At 42.0% G+C, this 12370-nt stretch overlaps 1 protein-coding gene across 2 annotated transcripts in view; it reads left to right on the top strand.

The window, feature by feature from the left end:
* Nucleotides 1-5762: 5762 nt before the first annotated feature.
* LOC124138380 overlaps nucleotides 5763-12370 on the top strand; it is a 77675-nt gene continuing 71067 nt past the window's right edge. For both annotated transcript variants that reach the window (XM_046504990.2, XM_046504991.2), the window contains exon 1: nucleotides 5763-5982. In XM_046504990.2, the coding sequence (XP_046360946.2) occupies nucleotides 5975-5982 (8 nt within the window). In that variant the 5' untranslated portion in view covers nucleotides 5763-5974. The remainder of the gene's footprint in view (nucleotides 5983-12370) is intronic.

The following is a 12370-nucleotide window of genomic DNA, read 5'->3' as shown; positions in this document are numbered from 1 at the left end:
TAAAAATGAAATCATATCAATATAAGAAAATAGAAATCATATCAATACAAAAACAGAAATTATGTGAACACCAAACTCACAATCGATATGTGTACCCTACTCACACACAGGAGTCCCAAAGAGGGACAGGTCAGCCGAAATTGCCTAGGCAGAAGGCGACCTCTTAAACACTTAATGCAACAACAACAGTTTGGCCCTCACTCTATGAAGGTTCATGCTCCAATGAAGTCACCCAAAGTGAAAGTCAGTTCTTAATCAACTCGCTAGCTCACAATCACCGATCAAGCGTGATGCGGCGTCAGTCAGTGCGGTCGGTGGTAGCAACCACCCATTACAGCGATATCCATGCTAGACACATCTCCGGGTACTCATGGTGATACTTCATGCCTATTAGGATACAGTCTTCTAACTCTACATCCTGTGGGTTTGTTCGCGCTATGTAAATAATCGGCGGTCTGTAAATAATCGAGTCTGGACCCGACAATCCAGTGATTGACATCATGAGCATCGATCCACGCAATTCTATTTGTATCTATGTCTATCTTCTAACTTACACGTACCAAGTTTACTTCCGTGTTATACAAGCAACTGGTCAGTTCTTCATATTAAACGTCACACGACTACAAATGGGAATCACACATTGTACCCATGTGGAGAGTCGAACCCACATGCTGTACTCATAAACTTTCTTAGATTGCTTAAGAAATCTTAAGAAAAGTCTAAGTCATTAAAGCAGGTTACCAACGGAAATGCCGCTTTTCAAAATACCACTCTACACTCTGTCATATCGTGCTTTAATGAAACATTGATGTCTAAATCCGAATTTGTCCCCATTTTCTGACTTTTGCGATTCGTTGTGCAGAGTTGCGTCCCCTGGGCATGTCAGAAACCTGTGGTCGTTGGTTCGCAATCTGGTTCGCCCCGATTATGTTTCAAGGTTTGTCAGCAGCTTACCCGTGCTCGTGGGTTTCACCGAAGTGGTAAACGTCTAAGACCTGCATCACTTCTGGTTTCCTCCAAGTGTAAACCGTGACCATTGTATGGCATTACATCGAGCTACATCAACGATTTCTGTAAACTGTGACTTTTTGCACGTGGCATTACGTCAAGCAGCAACAACGGTCCACGTAAACCGTGACCATTGTATGGCATTACATCGAGCTACATCAACGATCTCTGTAAACTGTGACTTTAAGCACGTGGCATTACGTCGAGCAGCAAAAATGGTTCATGTAAACCGTGACCATTGTATGGCATTACATCGAGCTACATCAACGATCTCTGTAAACTGTGACTTTATGCACGTGGCATTACGTCGAGCAGCAGCAATAACTGTCCATGTTAACTGTGACCAGTGTATGGCATTGCATTGCATCGAGCTATTTCAACGATCTCTGTAAACTGTGACGTTTTGCATGTGGCATTGCATCGAGCTGCAACAACGGTCCATGTAAACTGTGACTTTATGCACGTGGCGTTGCATCGAGCTGCAACAACGGTCCATGTAAACTGTGACTTTATGCACGTGGCGTTGCATCGAGCTGCAACAACGGTCCATGTAAACTGTGACCATAGTGCTATTAAATTAGAGAGCGTCACAATGCAAAGGACACTAACTTGATACTGAAAGCTGTCACAAGACCAAATATTTTTGACGCCTGACATATAAATCAGGAAAGGAAACCTGTAGGCACCGTCAATATCTTCACATATTCCCAACTGTGCTTTGTAATAGTCTGATCTAATTTTGAACACATGTCTAAAATACTACCGATACCTGCTGACACGTTGGTACAAGAACACAATGTTTCTCCGGAAGGTCGCGAATACATAATCATGACAAAGGCACAAAGGAGCAGAGGAAACAATTGAACACGAGAGGAAATCCCTTAGTGCGGACACCCAACAAACGCAATAGCTTAGCGGCATTAAGCAATAATATGTCACAAAATTAAAGTTAAAGTTTACACGATATGCGGCTTTTCCATTGGATAGGAGGCCGGTCACGTGACCGCGAAACTAACGTTCATAAGCGTATGAACGACACAATTCGTTGTTGTTTGTTTGTTGTTTAACGCCTCACTTAGCAATACTCCAGCTATATGACGGTGGTCCTGAAATAATCGAGTCTGGACCAGACAATCCAGTGACTGACATCATGAGCATCGATCCACGCACCTGGGATACGATGACATGCATCAACCAGGTAAGCGAGCCTGACCACCCTATCCCGTTAGTGGCTTCTTAGGACAAACATAGTCGCCTACGACACAATTTGAACATACATACGCTCATGTCACCTCTCTTTTTAGGGAACTATTTTATTCCACGATACAGCTGGTTGTTGTATGGCTGTCAGTGTAAAGATGAAGTAATACGTATAGATCAAGCGCTACATCCCTCGAGGTATAAGACAATGATATATAAATTCCGACGTTCGTACAGTTTGGCCCACCATGCCCCAGCCCGGGCTAGGTTAAAACAAGAATTGCAGTTAGATCCGCTATCTGTCATAGATCTCCTAAAGCCAAGAGATGCAAAAGCGAAGGCCAAACTTATTTATTTCTGAGAGATGGACAGCTACTCGAACGTATATAATAAACAGAGCAGCCAAGGATAAAAATGAAATCATATCAATATAAGAAAATAGAAATCATATCAATACAAAAACAGAAATTATGTGAACACCAAACTCACAATCGATATGTGTACCCTACTCACACACAGGAGTCCCAAAGAGGGACAGGTCAGCCGAAATTGCCTAGGCAGAAGGCGACCTCTTAAACACTTAATGCAACAACAACAGTTTGGCCCTCACTCTATGAAGGTTCATGCTCCAATGAAGTCACCCAAAGTGAAAGTCAGTTCTTAATCAACTCGCTAGCTCACAATCACCGATCAAGCGTGATGCGGCGTCAGTCAGTGCGGTCGGTGGTAGCAACCACCCATTACAGCGATATCCATGCTAGACACATCTCCGGGTACTCATAGTGATACTTCATGCCTATTAGGATACAGTCTTCTAACTCTACATCCTGTGGGTTTGTTCGCGCTATGTAAATAATCGGCGGTCTGTAAATAATCGAGTCTGGACCCGACAATCCAGTGATTGACATCATGAGCATCGATCCACGCAATTCTATTTGTATCTATGTCTATCTTCTAACTTACACGTACCAAGTTTACTTCCGTGTTATACAAGCAACTGGTCAGTTCTTCATATTAAACGTCACACGACTACAAATGGGAATCACACATTGTACCCATGTGGAGAGTCGAACCCAGGGGCTGTACTCATAAACTTTCTAAGATTGCTTAAGAAATCTTAAGAAAAGTCTAAGTCATTAAAGCAGGTTACCAACGGAAATGCCGCTTTTCAAAATACCACTCTACACTCTGTCATATCGTGCTTTAATGAAACATTGATGTCTAAATCCGAATTTGTCCCCATTTTCTGACTTTTGCGATTCGTTGTGCAGAGTTGCGTCCCCTGGGCATGTCAGAAACCTGTGGTCGTTGGTTCGCAATCTGGTTCGCCCCGATTATGTTTCAAGGTTTGTCAGCAGCTTACCCGTGCTCGTGGGTTTCACCGAAGTGGTAAACGTCTAAGACCTGCATCACTTCTGGTTTCCTCCATAGTAAGCTGGCACTCTGTGCTATAACTGGAATACTGATAAAAGCAGCTTATACCAAACTCACTCACTCATTTGACTTCTAAAATGACAATTCTACTTTCGAAATAACCGACGTGTGGAAGCTGTTTATCGAACAATAAAACACTGCAGAGAGAATAAACCAAGGGTGCGCATCCCTACGTGCTTTATTCTCCTCTGCAGTATTTTATTATACCGATAACAACTTCCACTTGTCGGTTATTTCTTATATGAGATACCAGCATTTTGTACAGCCTCTTTAAGGATGTTAATACAAATACAAGCTTTAAAAATGCTTGGCCTAATTTTACTTATGATGACCTAAATATAATCCAACCTCGGCAATGTCGGACAAGTCCAAACAGGGGAATACAGTTTCGTATTTCCCGCATACGAGGGCTGGTCAAAAAGTTATAAGTTTAACAAACAAAACCAACAATTGTGAAAGTATTTTTAATTTTATTTTTCAACATAATCCCGTCCGTTTCAATACACTTCTCATATCAATAGTGAAGCTTTTCAATTTCAGTCAGGAAGAAGTTTTTTTAAGCCACCAAGAAAAACCCATTCACGGCAGCTTTGAGGGCATCGTCGTCGTTACTAATCTATTTTTTTTTAATTTGACGAAATCCTCAACTATCTCTAAATTTTCTCTGGCAATGTCAGTTTTTTTCCCTTAAGATCAGAATTTAGAAACTTTGGCACCCAAAGAGAAGATATTCATCTGTTCATGGACAATAGTTTCAATGGATCCATGACTTAGACCTGTGTCTTCCTCAAGTTCAACAATGGTAATACGTCTATCTGACTCTATAAGTTTTTTTATCTCCTTAATTGAATCTTCATTGATGGAAGTTGAGCGGCGTCCAGACCTAGGGTCATCATAAAGGTTTGTTCTCCCAGCCTCAGATATAGCAGCCAAACTGTGGAATAGCTAGGGCACTTATCCACATACACTTGGGGATATGAATTTCTTGGGGAGTACTTTTCTCTAAAGTAAAAAAACTTGATGACTGCTCGGTACTCGTTCTTTTCCAGTCACGTCCAACTGGCTGTCACTTATATACACACGGCTTCAACGGGCCAAATACACTGGCAATGAGCTACTTTTTGACCAGCCCACGTAGTCTCATAATTCTCACGTCGATTATCTGTAACGTTTCTCCCAATACCGATTGCCATATGTCGCCCACTTTTGCATGTGATCTTTCGACCACTTGCGTTGTTAGGGAACAACTTACTTCCCCTCTCAAAAATAATGTCGTCCAATATATATCGTCATCAAGTTGCGAGCGTATGTACGAATCTCCAGAAATGACGTCATGATTAAACAATGTTTTATCGTGGCATTAACCACACTTCGTTCTTCATTGTTATTTGCGATTTGTGTTTTTATATGACCTAGGTAATACCTGTCACCGGTGTTTCTAGGATATTCATTGTAGTTTTTATATTATTGGCTATGAACAATCACAAAATTGTCAAAATTAGCAAACATTAGAGTAGCGGGGAAGCCACATCATAAGTTATATTCTTTTGAACACCGATGATATGTAATGTTCACATCATAGTCAAAGAGTACTAATATTTCTATACTGAGCACAGGATTTACATCAGATACAGAGGACAGTCCCTATAAGAGCTTCTCTCCGCGCTTTACTTTGCTCTTAGGTAAACGTTACTCTTAAAGCTATTATAACTATACTCTCAGCTAACAATTTTCTAAGCGACATTCTCAAGGATTTCATGGCTTCGTCGAGACGAGCTTTACTAGGTTACCGAACCGCGATCAGAGATGACAGGTTTTATGTGTATTATAATCATAAACATGAGCTACCTCTTGTATCAGATTGTATTCAAAATATTCTTCGCAAAAGGATGGCTTCGTGACTCAATTTCTGAAAAGTCTTTTACTCATTAATTGAAACTGCAAACGAAATCCCGTCTGAAGGAAGACTACTTCGATACCATGAGTCAAGCTGTTGTGGTCTGAAATAAGCTGCTGCCTGCTGCCCTACTCCTGCCTGCGTCTTGATCACTGTGCCGCCGGAGTAACGTCATTGATCGTCTTGGGCGTGGGAGCCGCGCACAGTCTAGATTGAGGGCTGCATGTAGTCGGCGGCGGAGCGGGTCTTCTCAGTGCCTTTTGCCGGCAGCAACACTCCAGCACGCGACTCGCTCCTCGCTCGTGCTACTCTCTATCTCCACGAGCTCACGTGCAGGGCTACAACAGCGAGCGTGCTGCACGAGCGTCTCGACCGGTGTGTGTATGTGTGTGTGCAGACGAAGCTGTGTGGATATACCAGACGACCAGCACCACCATGAGCAGGTAGGTGGAATTAGCTTCTCTCTGGTCTGTAGTCGCTGCAGTATCCAAGCTCAGGCCTACTCCCCTCTCTCACTCGCAACACACACCAACCTCCTTCTTTCACTTCATGATTGACGAACCGGTATATTTGTGTCTGGATCTCTCTACATCCTTTTGTCCTCCCAATCATCATGACTGCCGATGACAAATGTCAACGCTTTTCCAGATACTCACACACTCCTCTCTTCTTCCTTTCTCCTCTCCGTTCTTCTCTCTATCATCGCTTGGAGCAGTAACACAAATCAATATTCTATTACCTCGTTCGCCTTTATCAGCTGGTAACACCAGTGAGCACAATGACCGCATTTGTGTTGGAAATACTACAATCTTCTCTCTATCATGTCCCGATCACATCGCAGTCTTGTCAGCTGCAACGTCGTGCGTCTTTCAGATATAAGGGGCGGTCGGGTAGCCTAGTGGTTAAAGCGTTCGCTCGTCACGCCGAAGACCCGGGTTCGATTCCCGACATGGGTACAATGTGTGAAGCCCATTTCTGGTGTCCCCCGCCGTAATATTGCTGGAATATTGCTAAAAGCGGCGTAAAACCATACTCACTCACTCACTTTCAGATATATTCGCTGACTGAACTGCAAAGGACACACCAGGAAATTGGATTTGACCAAATAACTACAAACGTTATCAAACCGTTACGAGGCTGAAAACAGTCGCCGAAACACTGCAAACCAAAGGTCCAAAACACATATAACCGTATCAAATTAATCACTCCCGAATAACCTTTTCTTGTTTGTTTTGTTTTAACCACCATCAAACATGGGTGTATATTTTATTCTGCCTTTCAGTTTAGTTCTATCAAGCTCATATTAATTATTGTTCCTGTTAGGGCGACCCGTGGAGATCCAGGTTAGAATAGGTCACTCTCTTGGGATTCAGGGGATATTTTGTTTCATAAATAAGAGACAACACTACATAATTTCATCTGTGGGAAAATTTTCAGAAGTCAATCATCATGATTTGTTTCCTTGTACCGCGTTCTCGCATGTCGCACATGGTTAAAGGTTATGCAATATAAATTGAAATGTTTTTTGTTATACGTAACCGCACTGAACAGGAAAAAGTGACACTAAATGAGTGCAATTTGAGTTTTGAAGAATGACATGTCGACGTGAATGCTAAGTTTCAGGCGCTCCAACTGCAATCCTTGGTGTATTCGCAAGGGGGCTGAAAATTATGTTTGAACGCATGCTGATCGGTTGGTCGGGAAATAAAATATCATCCTCTGAGCCCTGCACTACTTTCATGATTATTCCATGATAAACATGATTGCCTTTTGGAGACATTTTCATGGACTGTTCCTTGATGACAGTCATCGTTACTGTAAGGGGCGACGGTGTCGTTACTATGAGGACATGTTTTTTTCTCTTTAAACCGAAGAGCCGAACAATTCTTTTTACACTATACATTTTTTTCAGTACATTTTACGAGAAAACCTGAGGCATATTATTTTCTTCATATTTGTTAAAACACCACTCAAACACCTCTAAAACTCACTGAAAACACTACTGAAGATACTCAAATACGCTAAAGATATTACGTGATGTCGTTTAATATATTTACCCTAGGATCCCTGTATAATAAAAGTTATTTATCCATTTCCATAATCATAAGAAATCCCTACTAAAAGCAGAGTCCATTGTACGATTCTGACTACATCATAATCATGTGTTTATGAATCACTATCAAAAAGTGATTATAACAGCTATTCTTGAAAAACCAAACCGCGCCAAGGACGAAAGAAAATATCGAATGTGGACTTGCTTATCTCTAAGTATGTATATTACCAGAAAATCGACATATTTAGGATCGCAACGAAGCCTACTCTAACGAAACCTTTACTAATCTCATCTTGTATTATGGTGTTGTAAAATAGGAATTACTTGATAGCTTGAGGAAAATACACAAATAACTCCTATCGTGAGGTTTAACGTCGAATATGAACCTGTTGATAGCTTGAGGAATATACTCAAATAACTCCTATCGTGAAGTTTAACGTCAAAAATGAACTTGTTGATAACCGAAATGGAAAGAGCTCTGGCGCAGTACGTGTATGCCCTTGCTTCTCCTGGATCTCCTCGGGAAACATCACTGCAGTTGTGGCGATATCTCATAGATTGATTCTTATCACGTCTTTCAGTCACATTATTAATCTCACTCAATAGTGGATTTTATAGAGCCATTAACATGTTCTTCACCTGTCGACGATCAGGACAATCGGGCAGCACAACATTGGAAATACAGACACTAACAGTAAACTCACGTCAAATCTCGCGAGGATTCGCCAAGGGAGGAAAATTCGTATCCTGTCATATCATTCATTCTAATAATCTGTCTCAATTACGTAGAGATTTCCCGATCCCCTGACGACTGACGGGCGAAGCTATGGGTGTCCGAGGAATCTCGTGTACGTGGAATAATACGTGAGGATGGGATGGCACCGCTGGATGAGTGTGTAGATTTAACAGAACCATGTGGAGTGTGTGGTGTTATCAGTTTATCGTAAACCTACCACTAGCTTTCACATGATAGGAACGTTCGTCAGTTTTATCATCCCGTAAATAAAAGCGACAAAAACCGTATCCATGTTCATAAGAAAGTCGATTGTACGATCCCGACTATATCGTGAGCATAATTATGTTTATGAATCATTATCAAATAGTGATGATACCAGGTATCGCGAAGAGGTGAGTTCATGCCCCACCGGTGGCACCCGTCACAAACACATGCAAAGGCAAGTCAATTGTTAAAAAAACCGGGAACATATGGTCAAAATAGGGAATGGCATCGGACATTATTTTTGTCACTTCTGCGTCAAATTTGGAATTGTCCTCCACATTTCTACCATAAAACATTTTGAAAGCTTTACTGAGGCCTTGAATGTTGTAACCTTGATCCAGCAACCTCTGAGCAAGAATCGTATGACGCTGTTTGAAATCTTGATAGAAAGAGCGTTCGCGATTGTATCTCAAAAGTTGTGAAATGTGAACACCAAAGGCGGGAGCTTCTGGAATATTGCTCGAAATGAAGGGAAAGTTGACTTTTGGAAAGTTGACTTTTGGAAAGTTGAAGTCATCCCTCTTGTCTTACAGTATTGTGGAGATTGTTTTGTCACTCTGAATCTTCATGCATAGATCCAATTATGAAACAGATGAGGCGGTCCAACTGCATGGCATCTTTTATTTCTAGTTCAGTCGGGTAAATCAGTGGAAGGGAATTGGCTATATGATGGTTATTGGACGGTATCAGATCATCGATATAACTGAAGCTTAAGTTGAACTTCATGACCAAATTACCTTGTTTTGACTTTGCCAATTCAAACAGAAATTCTGATTCATGTGCGTAAAGAAACAGATCCGTAAGAAGGGGAGCACAATTTGTGCCCATGGGGATCCCTACTTCTGGCCTGAATGTCTTACCCCCAAATTTTACATAGCATCTGATGTAATCACATATTGTTTTCTCAGTATGGCATTTGCTTTCATTTTTGACAAATTGTCCCGAACCTCTGAATATATACTGAGTCAAATTAAAAACTTCACATTTTAAAAAGTAATCCCATATATGATATACAACGGACAAATGTATCAGAGAAGGTCATTAATGTCCAAAGAAGGATTTTAATTAACGGTGGTAACCATAATTTGTTCCAAGCACCTACGGTATTCAGTATTAACATCAACAGTTTAAATCATAAGTCCCAAGCACGAGAATCTGATGGCACACAAGTTCAGTAGCGTGTATGACCTATGTGCGTTGACAACTGCGACACAACGCCTCCGCATGGACCTTGTGATGCTTGTGAACACATGATTGGGAAGACGACGCCATTGTTGCTGCAAAATGGTGCCAAGATCTTGCAAATTCTGTGGTTGGTTCTGGAGAGTGCGCAGACTTCTGCCAAGAGCATCCCAGACGTGTGCGATGGGATTGAGGTCGGGAGACCTTGACGGCCAGTCCATGACGTTGACTCCCGCATTCTGAAGGAAATTCCTTGTCAAAGTTGCTGTGTGGGGTCTGGCATTGTCGTGTTGGAAGATCAAACCGGGTCCATGTGCTGCCATAAAAGGCAGAAGTTCTGGTGCCAGTACCTGGTCGCGGTAAGCAGCAGCGTTGAGGTTACCACGGATGACAAGAAGCCTGGAACGTGCATTGCCACAGAAAGCACCCCACACCATGACACTTCCGCCTCGAAATCTGTCAACTTCCTGTACACAACACTGGGCGTAACGTTCATGACGGGGCCTCATCGCCCTACCATCAGCAAATCGAAGATTAAATCGGGATTCATCACTGAAGACGACTTGATTCAAATTCCTCTGAGTCAATCGTAAGTTTCACTTTGCCCACAATTGACGTTGACGTCTGTGTAATTGAGTCAGAATCGGCCCGCAGTATGGCCGTCGTAGATGTAGAGGTAAAAAATCGGTTACGGAGGTGATGTTAGACAATCTGACGATCCTCTGCATGTGACGTCACACGCGGTCGATCTGGCCGAGGGCGATCAGCGGTGGTACCTGTTTGCTGTAGACGCGTCTGTAAATCATAAACAGTCCGTCGACTTCAACCCATCGTTCTTGCGACTTCAGCTACGGACGTTCCCGTCTGCAACATGCCGATGGCACGTTCACGTTGCACATTTGAAAGGCGTGGCATGACAAATGGCCGTAAAGACTTTTGTTTTCTTGTGTTTTTCTTTTTTTTGTTAATGACTGCTAACAAGTATGGCTGAAAACACGTGCGGTATTATGGCCACGTGGCCAGTTGCACGTGAAAAAACACTTTTGCCACTATAGTGCTGTGCACATAATTTTGATCACCTGCACAAAAACGGGTGTTATCTGAATACAATACGTGGCCATTACTGTTTAAATACACAATAAGGGCCCACAATGATAACTGGTCAAAATGTTAAAATTTTAGGATTGTGAAGTTTTTAATTTGGTTCAGTATAGATACGTAACTCTATCTGTGTTCATCACGTTTTAAAACAAAAGCCCCATGGATCAAGGAATGAAGTTTTCCCTTAGGTTTGTCATGTGGGATAATGCTGTGAAAAGTTGAAAAGTCAAGTGTTTTGACAGAATGGAACTTGGTTCTTTTCGGGGATTGCAAAAAAAGTCAAGCAAATCTTTTGAGTTTTTTAGAATTCACATGGTATTAAATCCACCTGTCACAAATACTTTCTGTGAAAGTAAAGAAATTCTTGCCTTTATTGTATTAAGGAGTATAGTTAGTCTTTGACAGAGGGATTTGGTGGTACATTTGTTGGACCCAGCACGGATTCGTACGGATTTTTATGGAGCTTTGGAATCCGGTACAAAAGATGAGTGGACATCTTCAGGTTTTAGAGTCAAGTCAAAAGTTGATAGGACTGATCCATGGTTTTGGCAGATTTCTTTCTCAGTTACCATTCTGATACCATTGTTTAATATGTCATTTATAACAAGATCTTTGATCAAACAATTGATGTAGTGATGCTAACATATAGGTTATGCTATCTGAGGCCTTGTCAGTGGGAACAACTGCAAAGTTTTCATGTAGGGCAGCCAGACTTTGGATGACAGCTGGCTGGGACAGAATGGGTTAAAACGCTCTCCGATGGGGTGAGTGAATGTTATTTTACACCATACTGCAAACAATATTCAAGCTTCACACATAACCCCCCTTTTCTAATGAGGACCGCTTCTGCCCCGGAATCCCAACGTGGACACGAGCATCGGATCCTGGGAACTTTTCTTCACCGAAATCTAAATCAGGAAACAAGTATCGGCTACGAAGGAAGTCTTCTGCCCCGGAATGACCAAAGGGAGGTAAGCATTGGCTACTAGGGAAGACTTCGTCTCCGGAATGACCAAAGGGAGGCTAGCATTGTCTACTAGGGAAGTCTTCTGACACAAAATGACCAATCGAAGGCAACCATCGGGTACGAGGGAAGTCTTCTGCCCCAGAATTACGAAAGGGAGACAAGTATCGGCTTCTAGAGACGTCTTCCTTCATGGATTAGCAATTTTAAAGTGAGACAAGCATGGGCTACGAGAGAAGAATTCCGTCCTGGATTACCAAAGAGAGACAAACGCCGGCTACTAGAGAATACCTCTACCCGGAATTACCAAAGGGAGACAGGCATTGGCTTCAAGGGAAGTCTTATGGGCGTGGAATTACCAAAAAGAGATAAGCTTGGACTATCTGCGACCTATTCGACACAGGAATCCATTTATCTTGATAAAAACGTTCGTATTCTTAACCTCTGCGTTGATTAACTTTGTTTTAACTTATGGACGGTAAGAGTATATTTAGAGCCGAGCTTAGTTTAGGGATAAAATAAATATCTGAA

This window comes from Haliotis rufescens, unplaced genomic scaffold (genome assembly GCF_023055435.1).
Source record: "Haliotis rufescens isolate VD_foot unplaced genomic scaffold, xgHalRufe1.0.p SCAF_8, whole genome shotgun sequence".
Lineage (NCBI taxonomy): Eukaryota > Metazoa > Mollusca > Gastropoda > Lepetellida > Haliotidae > Haliotis > Haliotis rufescens.
This window is presented reverse-complemented; position numbering and strand designations above follow the sequence as displayed.